Raw genomic sequence first — 21,370 nt, forward strand, 5'->3', positions numbered from 1 at the left:
GATGCTGTAGCTGTGGGTAAGGATTTATGTACATAATATTTCATCAGTGAAGGAATATCTTTTAAGTAGGTTACTTTATTCTTGAGCTGCTATTGAATTTCTACCAGTAGATAGAAATAAGCGGCTGACTTGAACAACTTTCTGAAAGAAAAAAGGCTGACTATTGATAGCTCATGATGAGAAAAGCATTACAAACAAATCGGAGACACAGAGATGTATAGTATGTGTTCCAATTATAGAAATGCCATTTAAAAAAAAACTCTTTATATGTAAAGAGTCTAAAAAAAGTCTCTGGAAGCAAGAAGCTGTAAATTCATTTCTGTAGTAACTCAAAATCTGTATATTTAAAGAATTTATCTAAATTTTGTGCAAAGAAGACAGATTATTATAGGAATAATCCTTAATATTTCCTTTATGAAAACTCAAAGATATGAATTCTTCATTTCTCATAAACTATTATAATCAGTCTCAGTAAAGTCACTCAGGTCTTGTTTATCTTTTAATGGAAAAAAACTAGATAGCCTCTTTCTATTAAAGCTGGGAGTTGTTCAGCTTCTGGTACTTTTAGAAATGATACCACCTTTTGGGTTGCTTTTTCTGATTGAATTTTATATCTTCCCTTCTCTCTAGGCAGCATATAAACAGGGTTAGGATGGGGCAGTACCAAGATGGGAGAAGTCTAGAGAAAACCCAGGCCCTGAATGAAATGATGATTCAACGGAAGGCCCCTTCTCTTTTATGTCTAGAAAGACCCAATGGCCCTTCACATGCTGTTGGAGATGCTGCTGTTGGATGAGAAGTATCACAACAGCCTGACTAGCGGTCATCTCAAACAGTCGCAGGGCATTGTTTGTCCAAGTAGGAGGGTGGATGCAGATGTGATGACCGTGTCCCAAACCTGTGCCGATTTTAAATTTCCCCTGTAGTTTTAGGGGGAACTACAAGTCTTAAGGTGTCATATTGTTGTAGTTACTACAGTAGTCATATGTCTTGCTAGACGTGGTTGAACTTCAGTTCTGATTCATGACTTGGTACTTATGAATTTCCATTTTAAGTGGACTTTGTCATATGTTGCTCTCCTGGGTGGCATGGTCTAATGTAAGATGTGCCAGGCAAATGGATCCTGGATTCTGTTAACTAGATTGATTGGCTAAAAATTAGTCACATTACAGGAATCAGACTTGTAGTATTGATCTGTTAAGCAGGCCCTAATGCATATCAATAGAAACGGTCTACGCTTGATTTAATCAATAATATCAAATCAAATAGTCTCAAACAAGCTGGCCAGGATGGTATCTCTGAGCCTTTTGCAAGAGCAGCTGGCTAACTTATCCCAAAGACACCTGCTGGGCTGAGGAGACCATTAACTCTATTGGAAAGAAAAAAATGTTCTCTGTTCTATTCAAGTTCTTGTACCAGCCTCTCTAGCATGCTGAGAAAGTCCCACACTGCCTTATGTGATGTGACTAACATCTGTTACATGAAGTTTATTATTTCTCTCATTCTTTCTGAGACAGAAAATCAGTATGTATTTGAATGTTCTGGTTTGGCAGGTTTTATCTCATATAATAGATTTGCTACTAAGTATTTATGTTAAGGAGGCACAGATGGAGACGGCTTCATGCACATGGAGTATCAAGTGGGGCTAGGTTTGTAGTAGTCCTCGAGTCCTGCAGCAGTTCTTTCCAGGGTTGCCTGCTGAACCCCTGGGAATGCATCTCTACAGGACTCAGAGCTTTCTACCCTTGGGGAAGAAAGTCTATTATATCCAAATAGAAGCTATTAGTTACGACTCTCATCCAGGAGATTTGGATCTGGGACCAAAGTTCCATCGACTGTTTTAACCTGATAAGTTACGTCTGATATTACAGCCATCCAGGTTTACCTTAAACCAGGCTCAGCCATTCTTAAATCAGAATATATATTCTGTTACCGTTTTCAACCGTTTTCTGATCACTTATAATGGTTTATGTGTAACTTCTGTCCCTACCCTAGAAAATTGGGCGGGTGGGCTAGCCTTGGCCCAAGCTGTCTGCTCCAGCTGAGCAGGGAGCCGTGCTCTAGTGCCCCTCCCCAGCTTCTGGCCTTGGCCACTGAAAGTATGTGGCTGCATTTCTGGAATCAAAAGTGAATGTCTGTTCACTTGCTTATTAGTTTAATCTATGCAGCTTAAATTAACATGTGAAGATTTAATTAGTTCAGTCTTGGACTTTTTGACTGCCTGTACTTAGCTTTGAGTTCCTGGGCCTATCTTATCCTTTGAAGATAAAGATCCACACCCTGAATTTGAATTAAGTTTTGTGCTGTGATTTTTTGGATGCTGAAGTGGTATGTAACGAGATTCTGACCTCCACCCTGACCGGCAGGGAGAATGAAATGAAAAGCTGTATTATAAACATCAGAACTAGAGATTTCAAGTGAAAACCAGACACATGCCAACTCTGTATACTCAATAAGTAGAGAGATTTTTTGCAGCTAGTGACAGTATTTCTCTTATAAAAATTACTATGGTAACAGCCCAAAACACTGTAATAGCACTGTTTTAAAATGCAGTGAACTAGAGCGTCATGATAAAAGGCTGAAGTGTTTTTCAATGTAATGACTAAACCATTTTTCCATGTATCCACTTTTTGTGTTTTTTTCAGTCAGGTTGCAAGTCCTTTGAGATAGGAACCTTGCCTTCCTATGTATCTACACACATGAGGCCAGGTTTTTATGCCTAGAATTTAAAGTTTTCAACAACAACTGGCAGTCTATATGTTATACAGTTTTAAAACAAGTGATCTCAATTTATCTAAAAATCCACTTCAGTTTAAACAAATACAAAAAAAAAGTGTCAACCTTTCCTGTATTGTTTCTGTTACCTGGAACTGCAGCTAAGTGTTTACCTAGTGAGGCTACTAAGCTAATTGCATGCAGCATCCATGGAGGAAATCAAAAATACCCTGTGAGAAAATGTATACTCAGGACTTCCATAAATATGCTTTATTTTAATAGACCTAGTTCAGCTACAGTACGAGGTGACTACATTTCAAATGGACTTTGGGGCAGGTGGGGTGGTGTGTGTGGGGGGGAGAGCATATTTCTGCATTCACAGACTTCAAATACTCTGTGCAAAACTTTTATTTCTTAATGTGTGTTAGAAAAAGAAAAAAGCTCCAGGGGCGGCCTGGTCAAATGTGCTTGCAGCTGTGAAATCTCTTTTCACTCCATAATAGAAGCAACTGATGCAGAACATTTCAAGAAAAAAAAAAGAAAGAAAAAGAAACTCTGGTAGATTACATTTCACAAAGCCAGAATGGGAAGCGGGAGGATTCAGAGATGGGGTGTGATTAAGAAGCACGTCAAAGTTTATCTTTTAAATGTTAATTCCACATATAGTCTGGGAAATGATAACTTTGAAGTCCCCCTTACCTTACCAGTCAGGTCGAAAAGTCCGTATCACATAGGAGGTCATCACATGAGAGAGTGGCTGGTTGCTGAAGCAGCAAGGGACCGAGGATAAGGTCTTTAGCCACAAGTGGTTGCTTTTACTTTATTTGGCTAGTGGACTCTTGGGCTGTTGCCTGAGGCATTCTCTCTTTGACCTCATCGCTTAAGAGATCCCAAGCAATGTCGTAGGATTTCTGATGACACAGATGTGCTCAAAATAGCTGATTTAGGCTGCTCTGTGCAGGAGCTATATAATTGTTACAGCACTGTTCACATTTGTATTTAAACCATAGACTTCACAAATCAGTGTTCATAGTCTTTCTGCAAATGTTCCAATAAACGAAGAAAGGAAGTAATGAAATGTTTTACGCTGGTCAGTTTCAACAGTCTCAGTTTCGTAAAATTTTTTATCCCATTTAAGCCTGAGTTTCTTTTAAGCCTGTGTCAGGACTCAGAGAGCAGGTGTGTGTGTGTGTGTGCAGGAAATAAGTGGAGTGCACTTGCTATAGGAGACAAAACAATTATAAGAGCAATCCCTGGAAGAGCCCTGACCATACACATCTCTGGGGGAGAAACAGCTCAGGAGCTTGCCATGGAAAAGTCACAAGAGAAGCAAATTGTAATGAGAGATGTGCACCATCTCAAAGAAATTGTGCAAATATTCTTCATGCTGGTTACTGTTGCACCTTGTAACCGGTGTACCTTTGACCTGCGAGCCTGGGTCGGCACAACCGGCTTGGCACAGAAGGGATAGATGACCAGACAGGTGGGGAGTAGCGGTGAGTAGGAGTCAGGCGGCTTGAAGCGTATTGGTTGTATGAAAGGTTTATTGTACTTACGCTACCGATGGTCACAGCGTAGGCAGGATAGCTGACTTTTTCAGTTACAGTGCATAAAACAGAACGGTCTAAAGGGGTCTGTTGGTTCACGGGGTTCCTGAGCCGAGCCCTTGCTTTCTAACCCGGAGGCTAGGTGCGGTTGACCGACTCAATAGTCCCAGAACTGGTCAACAGCTCATGCACAGGGAAAAATTATAATGCACTTTCGATCAGTAAACTTCCGAGAGCTCTTTGACGAAACGAACAGACTAACCAGTGAACGAGATATGCCAAATGAAGAACAGCTGGTGGGGAGAAGGTGTCCACAGGTGGCCAATCTGCTGACGATATCTCCAAGGTGTGCGCGTGGAGTTCTCCACTTAATGGCGGGAATCTGCTCTTATTTATAGTCAGCAATGACCAATCACCTCATGCCAGTTGTGAATAATTATTGACCGCCAATTACATTTTAACACCAGTGACCTAGATACATATTCAAGCGACCTAGATACCTATTCATCTGACCCAGATACACCACTCATCTGGCTGCCTTCAATGGGCTCAAAAGGTCAACCTTGTGATTGGCACCTGCAATACTTATCATTGCAGACAACAAGTTTCTAAGTGTGGAGAACAACTTTTAACAAACTCCAATTGTAATGCTGCCTTCAGCAAAGAAATAAAGGCCACTAATACTGAGGGATCTTTATGGTCTGCAACCCTACCAGATTATAATGGTCTTTTGGTTTGCTGGCATTGGCACTCTAACTTGACAAATGAAATTTAGACATGACAGTTACCAGTTTTTTTCAGGAAGGTAGTCTCACGGAAGTAGTTATGTCCCTCTGCAAGCAGCTTCAGCCTATGTTCACCTAATATTTAAGCAAAGGCTTTCTAATCACACTTTTGAACATCATACCCCAGGCTGAGTTTGAGTGGATTTGTGGGTGAATGCAGATATTTCATGCAGCTCTGCTTAGTATTATTAATATGACTTTTCTTATGCCAGTCTTTCTGGAACTCTGAGCGATTACAGAGGAAAAATCATTACAGATGAAAAAGTAAGGAAGTTATCAAAGAGGCCAGATAAAGAAGTTGAGTTGCTTTCACCATGAATGCTATCCTTGAAAGACATGACAACTCATGCTTGTATTCCAGTCTGTGTGAAGAGAGCTCTTTATCTTCCATCTTTCCTGAACAACCACTTTCTTGACCCCTGCTCCTTTCCTCTCCATTAGAACTATTGAAAAAGGTGTTATTTTACAGGTTTAGAAGCAGTTGGAAAGTATAAATCTGTTTTACTAAGATATAAGACCACTGTCCATATCTTATGATAATAGATTTTATTTTTTGGTTAAATGCTTGAGGTGAGGAGGTTAATGGTACCCGTGAATTCTACCATGTTTCAGTGCTGTTTAAATTGCATTGCTTTAACTTGCTTTTGATTACCTAGGAGATCTACTGTAAAGCACAGCTGGGTAGAATCTGCTCAAGGACTAGGGCAAAAACAGTGGTGGCACAATTTCTGCACTGACAGCGGGGCACGGGGCTGTAGCCTGGCTGGACCCAGGGTCCAACAGCAGCATGGACAATGACAGGAGCAAGAGTTGTGCCTCCCCCGCATCAACACTTATGCATTGTCTATGATTTCAAGTACAAGTAAGTGAAAAGATAAGTGTCTAGTGTGTGTCTTGGAGCTCCAGTTAGCTGATGGGGCTCCCAGTCACAGAGGCCCCTGACCCTATATTCAATTAATGGAATGATAGAAAGCAGTTGCAGAGTTATTTCACATATTTAGTAGAATAACTTTGTATCTTATTCCTCTTTTTACCATGCCATTAATTGATTGAACGTGTGGCTGGGTGACCACCTAAGACATACCTAATCATGCCTTAAGTGTAACATGTAGATGGGGCCTGTGTCATCCTGACTTCAAATCAGGTCTTTCTCTGCTGTGACTGATGCCAGTTATTGACTGCAGTACAAATCCCTGCACTAGGCATTATGGATAGATGTTCAGCTTTTAGAGGAATAAGTCATTTTGTATTGCTTTCCCTGAAGTATCTTGAGGGATATCTTCTTTGCTGCTAGCTTGGGGAAAGGTCACCAGGACCTCTAGTTCTGAGAGAAGAGATGCAGGGCAATGACTGTGATTTGTAACTTGGTATTTAGATTTCAACAACAGATAAAGAATGGAAGAAAATCCAATGGGAAGTTAAACTCGGTTTTGTAAATTTCAAACTATTTAATGAGTTTATTTCTTCTCCCTTTAAAGTTTGGTCTTTCTGCAGTAACTGGAAGTGCACTAGGAAAAAATAGTAATATCTCCATCACTGTGCCTTTCATAGCAGAAAATTAATATACATAGAGAAAAGAGTATTTCTCTAGTGGTTACTACAGTCGGCCACAAATAAGTTATGGCTGATGGATACTCAAAAACATTAAGTAGTGCATAATACAGGTACTAGTCACCGAGAAAATATTTCATAAGTGCCCTTAGTTAAAGTACGGTATAATATGACACCAGGAATGATCTCAAAGACTGGCTGGAATTTAGATATATTTTGGTTGGTACTTACCTTGAACTACTTCCTTTGGACTAGATTTTTTAAAAAAATATTTAGCCACTTAGCAATGCAGACGGGCACCACTAAGATTTCCAAAAGTGCCTGGGCTCTGAGCCTTTCAATACTTTTCTGTCTGCATCTTAGAGCACCTAGATCCCTTTAAAACTCTGGCTCTTATTCCCTCATTATTCTATGGATTTCCAGGTAATCTTCTCTGAAAGCACATGGTCATTTCCTCTGTTGCCAACATTTTAGTCCTCACAAGCAATATTTTAGGGAAGGCTTGAATTTTCTTTATATTCCAAAAGCTTTACAGCTTATTCATGCTGTTAGGTGCCATGTACTAAAGGCAATTCAAACTAACTATGGCTATTGCAAAGGATATACATAGCTGAAATTGTGACTGAACTGCAAGGGTAATTGCATGAAAAGAAAGTTAATCTTTGTTTAACTCCTGTAATGTATATATTTGTTGCAGTGAAAACTGTCATAACCCCATTGCTTCTGGATAAGTGGATTACTTACTTGTGATACTAGCTAAATAAAATCATTAACACACTGTCATAAACAGCTGTGTTAAAATGTATTATGTTTTTTTGTGTGGCATAAATAAAATGTCCAACAAGAAGCTGTGCTTTAAAAACAGAACCTAAGCGGCCCCTAAAAGAAAAAAAACAATACAATCTTTTTAAATGATAATGCTTGCCTACATTGTAAATGTAACTACAAATTGTGGATGAAGTTTCGTGAGCCACAGACATTCAGTTTCTCCTAGGAAAATAACTTCTCTCCCAGGAGAAACCAGGGGTGTACAGACAGGACTTTTTTTTCTCCACACCAAAAATGGACTCTCCAGGAGAAAAGCTAACATAGACACAACCAGGGTTAAATTACTTTTGGACGTATTTTCTGTTGAGATTAGCCATAGGGCACTCTTTCAGCTTCCTAGAGTGCTTTGCACCTGCCCTTCCACCTCCTGGGAGACACTGTCTCACTCACTGGACTCTACTATGTTAGCTAAGCTGGGAGCAGAACACGTCCCCTTCACAATCCCCACACTGTCCTGCAGGAAGACCCTGGGTCAGCCAATCAGAGTTGGTGTGCACTGCTGCCATCTGTCTCCAGGCAAACTGAGGAAGTTTGTAGAACACACTGAGATGTGTGCATAGGGGGCCCTTGACTGCAGCATCAGCACTGTAAACTCTCTGCTCTTCAGGGGATCAGCCTTCAAATGTCTGTTCAGGCACCTCCAGGTAAATTTTTTTACTAGGAAAACAAACCTGGGAGAATTCTGCTAGATCATTTGAATATGTGTATGCAATCTTCTCTGCCATTATGTAATTAGGAATTAATTCTGATGTTACTAACACCAATGTAAATCACCTATAGATCACACAAAACTAATGGAGTTAAATTGATGTGAGTAAAATAAAAATCAGGCCTGACTCTACCTTTTTCATACATTGCATTTCTTTCTTTCTTTAAAATTGGTTCAAATAAACAGTAAAGAGTTAACGCAGCTGATATAATAATATATTGTGGATATTGTAATTCTGGTGATAAGTAGACTAAGATTTACTTAGTCTACCCAGTTTTTATCAGCCAACAATGCTTTTCCCTTTCTATATATTTTTAAAAGCCCATCTTCTTTGAATCAAACCATTTTAAAGCCATCTGCAAGTGTCTGGTTACTTGGAAAATTATTATACCATGGATTCAATTTAATACTACAGTATTAAATTCAATTATATTAAGAAAATGCCATATTGCTGCTCACACATTGTCAAATAAATTCATAACTTTTGGTTTATGAGGTAAAATTGAAACATAATTAGTCGTTCTATTAAAGAACATAATTATTTTAAATCTAATGTTCTTGCATATTTACATATCGATTTTTGTAGAAGAAAGTTTGAGGGAAGTTTTTATTTTCATAGAAAATGTTGGTCATTTAATTCCTACCCAGTGGGACACAATACATACACATGAAATGAATGAGATACAATAAACTCGGGAGCAGTTCAAGCTGGAGTCACCTGCTCCTGGGTGCACTGTCTACATGTGTGGGGTGGTGCAGCCCCAGGCTGGCAACATACTTGGGGGGAAGAGCGGGGTGGAAGGGGGATTCAGCCCTGGGCTCTGAGTGGTGGTGTCAGAGACCAAAGGGGCTGGCTGGGGCAAAAGAGTGCTAAAGTACAGAGCCATGCAGCAAGCAACTCCCACACTTTAACACCCTTGTGCCTCAGCCTGCCCCGTCACTGTCTACATGTGCGTTTCATTGTACTTAATTACTCTGCCATAAGTACTGTCAAGCAGCAGCAGCACCCAGTCCCACCCCCCTGCCCCTGCACCCTTCCCCACCAGCTGGCAAGTGGTGCCAGTGCCCACTCTCCCATGCTAGCTGGCAAGTGGCAGCAGCGCTTCTGTGCTGGCTAGCACGTGGTGGCAGTACAGAGTCCCCACTCCCAGAGCTGAGGGGGGCGCGATGCAGGTGCAGCTCCAGGTGGAAGAGGGCAAGCGGCAGCAGGGCAAAGCCCCCCACTCCCTGTGCTGCTATGCCTGCATCAGTACTGGAGTGGGGACTCTCCCCTGCTGGTGCTTGCCAACCAGCATGGGTGGGCACTGGATGTGGGCAGAGCAGCACTGGGAGCAGGGGCTATTCCCTGCTGCTGTTTGCCACCTTCCACCTGGAGCAAGCCACGCCTGCATTGCGCCTTTGCCATGCCAGATGGGCAAGCAGCAGCAGGGCAGAGCCACCACTCCAAGCGCTGCCATATCTGCTTCCCATGCCCTCCTGTCCCCATCCCTGAGCAGTGCACCCCTCCAACCCCGCTGGGCAGCTTGTCCCAGCCCCGATCCCTCCCATGTCCCTTTCCTTCCCCCTCCCCCAACCACAACAGATTTACTAGATGGAGGCAGCTGTGTCAGCTGCCTGTTTAATCTATGGCCGAATCTCAGAAGTGGTACCAAATCTTTCAGATCTGATTCAGCTGAATTGAATTGGGACTGATTCAAATCCCCCTACCGAAACACTGTCCTCTGAATCGGCCAAATCCAAAGCGAATACTTGCCGCTTCACACAAGCCTAGTATCAATTATAACATTTATTCAGTTCAGCTGAAACATCAAACATTTAGCTATATTGTTAGAATAGCAAATAGCATGCAACTGGTGTGCTGGCCTCCAGCAGGTATGGTACCTGCTGACCTGGGACCTGAGAAATTCTTCTGTAATGAACTCTTTCCTTGCTCTTCCTGTTGGAGGGCAATGGAGCAGCTATTTGAGTGTTATTCCAGTTAGGATGGAAAAGCCTCATCATATATAAAGGTATGAGCCTGTTTCAAGTAGATGGTCAGACTGGATTTGTCTGAATGACTCCACATGTTTCTTCTTTAATGAAGGAAAAGTGGCTATCCCATTTACTATTGGTAGACTTCCTATAGCGAGATTTATTTTGGTGCAGAGGGCTAGAACAACTCCAACAAGCCATTTTCTACCTCAAAATGGGTTTTGAATGATGATTGACTTGGTGTGGCTCCTCTGTACTACTAGAGTAAATTCGATGCTTGTCCCTATGTGTGGCAGGGCTGGAGATGTTTAGCTTAGTTACGTCTCTATGTTATGTGTGTGGGCACATGCATATCTGTGTGTGTGTGTGTGTGTTTGTGTTTAGATGCACAGCTGTTTATAAATATTACATTTCAATGTATGGGGCTAAAATATCTGGCTTTGTTTTTATTTAAAAGGTATGCAAAGGGACACTATTTTTAATTTAATTAATTCTCCAAATGTATTCCAGGCTAACATGGGGTGCCTTCTGGGGTTTTGTGTTATTGCTCCTCAGCGAGTTTGTGCATTGGACATGGTACAGGCAGCCCTTGGACTTAGGACACAATCAGTTCCTGAAAACCCCGTCTTAAGTCAAAATGTTGTAACTCGGAACTGATTTTCCCATAGGAAACAATGTTATAAATGGGGGACTGGGTCCTGAACCAGGGCCTGATACCCTATTTTCTCCAAAAATAACCCAGAATTTTGTATTCCATCAATTATAGATGAGTAATATAGCAACATTAATTTATTTATATTGTAAATAACAATCATATTGATTTTGAAGGACTTCTTTGAGGTGACTTTACTCGACTTTTTGAAGGGTTCTTGGCTGGAGTCTTCTCAGGAGTCTTGGCTGCAGGTTTTTCTGGGGTCTCATCTGCTTTCTTTTAGAAAGCGTCCAAGGAAGTTTGGACAGATGTGGGCCAGGGAGATGGGCAATGCAGCAGACTTATTTGCTGGCATGGTGTGGTATCAATGAAGAGTTGTAAAGACAAAAGTAATGTCAGAAAGTTGAAATGGTGTCGGTTTATAAACGGTGTAAGTGTGAAACGTTGTAACTCGAAAAGTTGTAAGTTGAGGACTGCCTGTATGTTTTCCTGCTTGTGAATGAATAACCAAATTTTCCCATGTTGTTTTTGTTTCAGGTTCACAGGTTAAGGGTTTTACATCATTGCGGTTCCTGACTGAGCCTTCAGATGCTGTCACCATGCGTGGAAGTAATGTGCTGCTGAACTGCACAGCAGAGTCAGATCAAGGAATTCCAGTCATCAAGTGGAAGAAAGATGCTGTGTTCTTAAACTTGGCAGTGGATGAAAGGAGACAGCAGTTGGCCAATGGTTCCCTCTTGATACAAAACATAGTCCATTCCAGACACCATAAGCCAGATGAGGGTGTCTACCAGTGTGAGGCATCTTTAGAAGGCACTGGGGCTATCATCAGTCGGACAGCTAAAGTCACAGTAGCAGGTAGGGAGAAACCTTCTGTCCAGTGAAATGTTGGACCTGTTGTTTTTTTTAACAGCAACTTTTAATATAAAACAAGTATAGAAATGTAGAGAGAAGGTTTCTGGTGGAAGCATCGTGTTGTGTGTGTGTGTGTGTTGGGGGGGTTCCCCTGTCGCATAAGGAAATTAAAGTTAGATAAGGCATTCTGCAACAGTAATTTATTTCTTGCAAGTTACTATTCTTGCTTAAACATGTCTAATCAAATCTTTGTTGTGGGAGAATTGTTGCATATTTATTGTCTTCAGAACAAGAGGAAACCTTTGAAGTTAAAAATTAACAACTTTTCTCATTAATTCAGAATCAGAAAAAAGTAGAATACTGAACTTCTGCAGGGTATAAAATGTACAGAATTTTCAGTTTAGGATTTTTGTCATTGTCAAGAATTCATTATATAACTTACTGCGACTGGCAGCCTTGATTTCTGTAGCTCTTTCTTGAAATACATACAAGGGAAGTTTATACAGCATAGGGATTAGGACGCTTGGGTTCACTTTTCACTCTACTTCTTGAATGCCCCTTTGAAAACCATTGAGGCCTATACTTTTAAATGTGGCTGGTAATTTTGCCTTTTGCTTCTCCCTGCCACAGTCTCTCTATCTGTAAAGTGGAAATAACTGTTCTCCCCTCTGTCAGGTGTTGTGCGAGGCCTTAATCATTTTATCATTCTAATTGCTTTGAGATCTTTGAATGAACAAAGCAAAGCAGTATGAAGTACTTTCAGAATCCATTGGAAAATTGATTAGTCAGCATTTCAGCATTATGTTTCTTTGGGATCACTGTAAGCCATTGTTAAAATATTTCACAGGACAACAGAATTTTTAAGTATTTGGAGCTTTAGCTATTACTTTGTAATGCTCTGCCTGCCTAGCATTGCCAAGACTTGACCTGGATTACAGTTCTTTATTGTACTGTAGACACAAGCTCCTTTCTTCTGTGTAGGTTGGGAGTAGTCAGATCACCAATGAGGCAAACTCAGTCTCCTTGGAGGAAAAGACCTTGACTGGGCAGTCTTTCTCTTTTGCTGAGGACAATACTGATCACCAGAATTGCGATCAGAAAAATAATTTTTTCATCTAGGTCAGTTGGCAGCAACTAATAGGAGTGTTTTTTTTCCTCAGTATGATGAAGCACAGTTCTTTTCCTAGGATCATCCAAGCAGATATTAAGCTAAGTGTCTACCATTGTTGTGGTGGTGCCTTCGTCCCCCTGAATCTTTGTCTGTTGCATGTTGTAGGAAGTTTTTGGTTTCACTGTCGTATGTTTTTTGGTTGCCTCAACAAGAGGGCATGGAATGGATGATTTTTAAGACTCTTTAGATAAATGGTTGCCTGAAAACATAGGGAACTGGACTCAGTGGCACAGGAGGCCCTTCCCAGTCCTATGTACTAATGAAAGAGTCAGCTAAAAGTAATTTTATAATGGGCTAAAACCAGGGCTGATGACACTTGGAGTGCAAATGAGCATCCTCTTATAGCCTGTACTGTCATAGAAGGAGCCATTAAGAATACAAAAATTGTTAGGCTTGAAGGTATCAAGTTAAATGAGATCCACTTTTCCAACAGGAGACTGGAGAGGTTGGGCTAAAGTTCATTTTCCCTGTATGCATGCATACACACAAACAAAGACGTATGTGTCCACTCATGTGCATGCGTCTTTTCTATATAAATGAATCTGTTAAGTGTACAGGGCATCCTGAAGAATCCTCAGGATAATAGTGGTAACAGTGACCTGGTACATTTACATGTTCATTAATGCGCTGTAATTACGCTGCATTAAGTTTAGTACCTGCAATAGCAGGTACTAAACTTAATGCACCATAATTGGAGCTACTGCACATTAGCACAGGTGAACACTTTTTAGGTGGCACTTAATGCCTGTTGGACTAAATCTACTGTAAATTAGCACAGATGAATGGTTTTTGTGTGCTGCTTAATGCCCTTTGAACTAATCTACTGCACATTATCATGGTTTTTGCCAGCCGTACTAATGCGCACTAGAATTAGTCTAATGGGCATTAAGCATCTCATGCAGATGTGCCCATTGGAAATCTTGTTCACTGGAAGACTTGTGCAGAAAAGGCATCTTTTGTTGATTTAGGTTTTTTCAGCCCTTTGTGAAACTGAGGATAGTCTGGTGCATATCACATAGCTGCCTGCATTGCTGTTGGTTTGCTAGCTGTTTCTGTAATAGCTGCTGACACAGGAACTGTTTTCCCAGAACCTCCTGAAAACCTGAACTGTGTATCACCTATTCTTACTATATGCACATCCTCTCTCACAAGCTACAGCATGATGGCAGAGGAGAAGGGGAGGAAAGAAAGCAGGGTTGGGCTGTTTCTCCCAAGTGAGGATCCAAGAACTATTACAATCTCTCTCTCTCTCTCTCTCAGTGCTGCCTACCCAAGTACCATCCTGGTGTCTAAAGCAGGCATGTCCAACCTTTATGAATGTGGGGCTGGATCATGAAATTTTTATCACCCAGTGGGCTGGCAAGTCATATTCAAAGGCCCCACAGGAAGCGGTATCACATCACCCCCCTGAAACGAAAGGGTTAATTTTCATTTCCTGTCGCAGCACCTTGGGCCTCAGAAAACAGCTTGGAGGGCCACATGTTGGACAAGCCTGGTCTAAAGGATTAACACTAGGATGGAGCCTGGAGTCCACCTCTCTTTAGCTCCAAAATTAGGGAAACTTTCATTCTCTTGCAACCTCTGACAACATCTTGGTGGAAGATCTCGATTTATAAGATACTGAATACTGTTGGAATGCAGTAGGCCTATTCTAAGCACACCTAATGGACTGGGTCTCTCAAAAATGGAGTTAGGTGCTTCTCTACCATGCAGATAGCAACTGAGCTTCATCAGGAGGCAAGTGCTTGGCTGATCAGATTGGGGTGCTCCTGTTTGTCCTGAGAAGCCTACGTTTAGGAACTGGGGGCATCTTTACATTCCAGAAAGTAAGTTCTGAATTAATTTAGATATTTAATGAGTTATGTGGCTGCAGGTGCAGAGATATTTTAGTTGCTTTTTTGTGACCTAGGCACCCAGTTTACCAATTTGTATGTAGCCCATAGAATTTATAACTGATAGGTTCTTTAGATAGGGAGTCTGTTTCATCCATTGAAGAGCTTATGCATTACTGAGTGAGCAGAAAAGAAACCTGAAGGAGTCCTTGGTAATATTTTGGCAGAACATCACTGCCCTAAGGCACTGGCAGATGGAGGACATGAAAGGATGGGGGGTAAAGGGCAAGAGGAGAAACAAAGGTCTCAAACTGTGGTATGCCGTGCTAACCATTGCTTGGCAAACAAAGCAAGCTTTCGCTGTTCAGAAGAAGTTGTTTTCTCAGGGATGTATTAATAGGACTGGATAGAGCTTTGCTTGCATTGTATTAGTTGAGGTTTGAAACTGTTACCATGATAGCTTAGTTATCATTGCTAAGCAGAATGCCCATAGACAACCTTACGCTTCTATCAGCAAAGAAATCACGATAGCATGCTACACTGGACTCTCCTGACATTAGCGTGATAGATTGTCATGTTGCCAATGCTGTATGTTTCTACTCTGCATATTTTCCTACTCGTATGGCAAATTGGAAAAAAAAAAATCTTGTAAGATATTAAAATATGTGCCCTGAACATCCATATTCCGTTAAGGGTTTGGAATGGATGAAGTGGTGAGTTACAATCTAAGCTTCAGTCATATCATTTAGAAGCAATAGGGCTGTTCATGGCGTTTTAAATGCTTACTAGGCTGTTTGGCAACATAGCGTACATCAATGTTATGTCTTCAGAGGTTAAGATTGCCAAACCACTGGTACACATGAGGACATATATCTTTCTTGCTATAAAGACTATGTACCTGATTTCATCTCATTTTTAAAGCATTAACAGTCAATAAAGCAGTCACCAGTAAAAGGTAACAGTCAACTTTGCTTGGAACAAACTGCTCAAGAGTATTGAAACTATATTGCCCTTTTAAAGCCCTTCCCCCTTCTATTTGCACTACTTAAAGTGTTTTTTGATAAAGGAAATGTAGCAAATGAAAACTGTCTTTAATCAGTCAAGAAATTTTATGCATGGAACCTGCCATGTGCCACAAATCATAATTTCCAGGAACTTCTCAAGGGCTCTTAAAGCCTTGATGCTCACCAATTGTAAAAGTGTTCTTGGCTCAAGTGGAAATGAGAGCAGCGAAGAGAAACTAAGAACTGCCTCCTAGTCTAACTCCTTATTAAAAGTCCCAATTTAACAGGCTACTGATTATTGGTATTTCTAGTAATTGGTAGGTTTTCAGATATAGACATTACATTGAGCACTTTGGCTTCTTTTCATATACCATTCCTGGATCAATGCTTCAAAGGCTTTATCATAACCCAAAACATTGGTCTTTTTAGGGGGTGACAAAAAGATGGGCCAAAGGGTTAGTTTATATTGGATTACATGGACTTAGGCTCCATGCCTCTTAAGGCTTGTCTGTCATAGCAAGAATGGGTTAAATTGTTGATTGTGGGAAATTGTGAAAAAAGCCACAATTGGTGAAAAGGTGACCAGTTTTTCTCACCTTGCTCACAGTGTATTGTATCTTACTATATTTCTGTTGATTCAGTCCCATTTGCGACTAATGGAATCACCTGTGGAACAAGACACTGCCCAATGTAAACCATTTTGACAGAACTGAAGTTTTTAACCTGTTCAACAATTTAAGTGAGGAAAAACCCAGACCCAGACCCAGACCCAGACCCAGGCCCAGATTCTGCCTACTAGACATTGAAGCCTTTGCAGCCTTTCACCCCCCAAAATACACATCTCAACTCAGGGGAGTGATAGTGTTCTGCCCCAGGGAGACGCATGGTTTTCTAGTTCTCTCAACAGGCAGACTACTAAGCTTTCAATCACACCAGGCAACAGGAAAGCTAAGGACAGATAAGCTAAGCCTGAATTCTTGAGTCTGACTTGAGGCTGTGAGAAGGTGCTTCCATGAGGTTGGGGTCCAAATCACTCAGCGTGGAGATGCCTAACTGTCAACAGCATTGACTTTGGGGAAGAGGGAGAGGATAGGACTCAGACTGGTGGTTAGAGTACTTCCCCTGGAAGTGGGAGTGGCAGAGGTTCAAACCCTTTCAGACTGTGGAGGGCCTAGCTCCCAGGTCTCTCCCTTCTTGGATAAGCATTCTAACTGCTAGGCTCCTGGATAAAAGGTGAGTGGACCCTTCCCATACAATTGAAAAAATTGCTGTTCCTGGGAAAAAGGTGAGTGGACCATTCCCATATGATTGAAAAAATTGCTGAGTGTATTTTTCCACCTGGGAAACTGGGCACCTTGGCAGAGTTTGTCCGTTCCAAATTAAACTGGATTTCAGCAGAGTTTAGGAGAGGTAGGAGAGAAGTCTTCAGGTGTCCATTTTAATCCACTTCTGAGCATATCAGGTAGTCCAAGCCTAGTTGTTGAGGGATATTTCTAAGCCAAAATGGAGGCATATAATTAATATAGGCACCTTAGTGGCTTTATAGGTGCTAAATGGATGGAATAGGATTGTGCTTAGTGACTTAGATGTCTAAAAGTATCTAAGTACTATACCGGTATCTTAGACAAAGACCAAAATCTTGTCCCTGATGTGGATGGGGTTTAAAGATGACCTAACTCTCATTAGAACCCATAAAGTATAAGTGATTCATAGTAGGGCTGTGCAAAGCTTCAGTCGCTGAATCAATTCAGCGGAGATTCAGCAGCTGAATCTCTGAATCTGAATCGAATCAGGAGACCTCTGAATCAAATTGGAACCCTCTGAATCAATTCAGAGAGATTTGGTGATTTGAACATAGACACAGCTTTAAATGTTTTTTCTACATACTTCAAGGTACCAGGTGGCTCATGAAAGCTGCAATGGTGGGGTGGATGGAGTGTCCTACAGGAGTGTGGGGGGGGGTCCCCAGCATGCAGTGGACCCAGAAGTGGACCAGAGACACTTCCGGTCCATTTCTAGGTCTGCTGCAGAGCACCCAGAGAACCCTCCCCCCACCCTCCAGCTCAGTGCCTGGGGCCTCCTGGGTCTAGGGGGGTACCTGGGATCCCCCTGTGGCTGACCACTGAGCAGGGGAGGTGTTGTCCCCCGCGTGCTCACCAGTGGACCTAGAAGTAGACTGGAAGTACTTCCAGTCCATTTCCAGGTCTACCGCAGAGCATACATTCCCCCCTCCCCCCAGCACTTCTGTGTGACATTCCATCAACCCCACCATCACAGCATTCATGAGCTGCACTTGGTACCTTGAGGCATGTAGAAAAAACATTGAAAGTTGTGTCTATGGCCAAATCACTGATTCTCCAAATCAGCATCGAATCTTCAGATTCAGATTTGGCCAAATCGAATTGGGACAGTGATCTGAATCAATGAATTGAATCACTGTCTCCCAATTCAGGCCAAATCTGAATCCAAATTGAATATGGCCCATTTTGCATACCCCCGGTTCATAAACCTTTACCATAATACAGACAGTCAAAGGCTAGGGACAGGCAATCAAAAAGCCTGATCCTGAATTGTTTCAATCTTTGCAGGTTAGTCCAACCTGGCTAGGCTAAATCAGTTTTGTAACTGCACAGACGTCCCCGAAATTCAGGCACATGCCTTCAGTAGCTTAAGCTAGGAGTCAGGGGGTGCTCAAGCAGCCCTCCCTTGCCTTTGACAATGCTGAGCTGTGGGGAGCCTAGCCAGGCCTTGGCAGGACACTAAGATTAGCTCAACAGGGAATTGAAAACTCAGAGTTTTACTCCCACTGAAGAAAACAGAGGGACATTACAAGCTACTGATTCTGCCTGTTGATTCTATCTGTTGATTCAGCAGGAACTGTAGCCAGCATGTGGTCTGCTAGCTAATACACAGATACCTCCTCAGCAAGACAGAGAGGAGGAGGTGATTCCTGTTTAGCAGGGAGTGGTGAGGGGAGCAGGGAAGCAGCCTGTAGTCTCTGGAGCTCCAGCCAGGAAGCAGAGGGGAGGGGCCAGCCCTGCTGTGGAGCAGAGAGCCGAGCCCAGTCCAGAGAGCATGCTGGGTTGCTGGGAGTGCCCAGTTTATCTTAAACCAGCAAGGGTTCTGGGACAGACATTGCATAAAGTGGTTTGAACCAAATCAGTCTGATACTACATTTAACCAGGTTTATCTCAAACCATGTCAAGGAAAGTTATGTATCCCTGCAAGCTGACATTGGTGCCCAGGATGGATGACTAGAGACCCTCTGAGTTAAAATCCATGGGGAACATGGCACAGGGGACACAATGGTGGGAGTCTACTACAGACCTCCTACCCAGGATCAAGAGCTTGACCAAGCGTTCACCAGGGAACTGGCTGAGGCCACATGCTCCCAATGAATGGTTGTCATGGGAGACTTCAGCTACCCAGACATCTCATGGGAAGAGTGCTCCACCAAATTCAAATGGTCTCAAAGCTTTCTTATGTGCATGGATGAGCTCTATCTGACTGAAGAAGTCTACGGGCCAATGAGAGGTAAAGAGCTGCTCGACCTGGTACTGGCAATGGGGAACGACCTAATCAGTGACCTAATGATCAAAGGGAAGCTAGATGACAGTGGCCAAGAGCTGATCACCTTCACCATCCACTGCAAAGCTGGCAAGTCAGTTAGCAATACAGAAGTGCTTGACTTCAGGAAAGCTGACTTTGACAAGCTCAGGAGGCTTGTCAGTGAGGCGCTAAGGGACCATGACCCAAATGGGAGGGGAGTTCAGGATCAGTGGTTGCTCCTTACGGGAGGTATCCTGGATGCACAAGCAAAGTCTATCCCATCTCAGAGGAAAGGCAGCAAAAGGGCACAGCAGCCCCTTGGCTCTGCAGGGAACTAGAGGACCTCCTGCATCTAAAAAGAAAGACCTACAAAGGATGGAGGACTGGATCCACCTCCAAGGAGGAATATTCTGCACTGGTCCAGACCTGCTGGGAGTGAACCAGGAAAGTCAAGGCTATGACTGAACTCCAACTAGCTACAAGTATCAAGGACAATAAAAAGTCCTTTTTTAGATATGTGGGGAACTGGGGGAAAAACGAGGGCAACTTTGGACTCCTGCTAAATCAAATGGCACAGCTGATGCCCAGGAAAAAGTCAACTTGCTAAATGGGTACTTTGTGTTGTTTTTTCACCAGCCTCAAGGGACACCCCTGGCTATTATGGGACGGGAAGGCCTGGGTGAGGAAGATTCCTTACCCTCCATCAATGCTGACCTTGTGAAGGAACACCTCAAGAGGCTGGATACCTTCAAGTCAGCTGGCCCCGACAGTTTACACCCCAGGGTACTAAGGCGCTGGAAGCATCATAGCTCAGTCCCTGGCATGGATCTTCGAGAACTCTTGGCGCTCTGGTGAAGTGCCCAAAGACTGGAAGAAGGCCAATGTGATGCCTATCTTCAAGAAAGGGAGGAAAGTAGATCCGGCGAACTACATGCCCATCAGCCTGATCTCTGTCCTGGGGAAGGTCCTAGAAAAGATTATCAAAGAGGCTGTTCTTAACAGACTGGCCGATGGCAATATCCTGAGAGAGAGCCACCACAGGTTTGTTGCAGGTAGGTCTTCCTTGACCAATCTTATTTCCTTTTATGACCAGGTAACCTGTCACCTGGAAAAGGGAGAAGAGATTGATGTCATATATCTTGACTTTAAAAAAGCTTTCGATCTGGTATCCCATGATCGCTTCTTAGCAAAACTGGCCAACTACAGCCTCAGCTTCACCATGATCCGCTGGTTGGGGAATTGGTTCTGTGGTTGGACCCAGATGGTGGTTGACAGAAATCAATTGTCATGGTGTGCTGTGACCAGTAGGGTCCCTCAAGGTTCTGTCCTTGGGCCAACACTATTTAACGTCTTCATTAATGATGTGGATATTAGAGTCAGAAGTGGACTGGCCAAGTTCGCTGACGACACTAAATTCTGGGGTAAAACATCCACCCCTGAGGACAGGAGGGCAATCCAGGCTGACCATGACAGGCTCAGGAAATGGGCGGATGAGAACCTGATGGTATTTAACATCAAAAAATGCAAGGTTCTCCACCCCAGGATGAAAAACACACAGAATGCTTATAGGCTTAGTGGTGCTACACTGGATAGCACTACGGACAGAAGGGACTTGGAGGTCATGATTAACCACGAGAGGAACATGAGCCTTCAGTGTGTGCTGAAGCTAGTAAAATGACCAAAACGCTGGCTTGCATCCATAGATGCTTCTCAAGGAAATCTCAGGACGTCATTCTTCCATTGTACTCGGCCTTGGTGAGGCCACAGCTGGAGTACTGCGTCCAGTTTTGGGCTCCACAATTCAAAAAGATGTGGAGAAACTTGAGAGAGTCCAGAGAAGAGCCATGCGCATGATCAGAGGTCAGGAAAACAGACTTTATGATGAGAGGCTGAGAGCTATGGGACTCTCTAGCCTGGAAAAGCTCAGGCTCAGGGGTGATTTGGTGGCCACCTATAAGTTTATCAGGGGTGACCACCAGGATCTGGGGGAACATCTGTTCACCAGAGCGCCCCAAGGGATGACAAGGTCTGATGGTCACAAAGTCCTCCATGACCATTTCAGGCTGGACATAAGGACTCTTCTTTACTGTCCAAGCCCCCAAGGTTTGGAATAGACTGTCGCCAGAGGTGGTTCAGACACCTACTCTGAACGCCTTCAAGAGACATTTGGATGTTTATCGTGTTGGGATCCTATGACCCCT

At 42.7% G+C, this 21,370-nt stretch overlaps 1 protein-coding gene across 2 annotated transcripts in view; it reads left to right on the plus strand.

Annotated features, from left to right (window-relative positions):
• DCC (DCC netrin 1 receptor) overlaps positions 1-21,370 on the plus strand; it is a 1,013,322-nt gene that overhangs the window by 336,308 nt on the left and 655,644 nt on the right. For both annotated transcript variants that reach the window (XM_090037801.1, XM_090037802.1), the window contains exon 2: positions 11,296-11,616. In XM_090037801.1, the coding sequence (XP_089893927.1) occupies positions 11,296-11,616 (321 nt within the window). The remainder of the gene's footprint in view (positions 1-11,295; positions 11,617-21,370) is intronic.

This window comes from Crocodylus siamensis, chromosome 3 (genome assembly GCF_052110815.1).
Source record: "Crocodylus siamensis isolate JL-2025a chromosome 3, ASM5211081v1, whole genome shotgun sequence".
NCBI lineage: Eukaryota > Metazoa > Chordata > Crocodylia > Crocodylidae > Crocodylus > Crocodylus siamensis.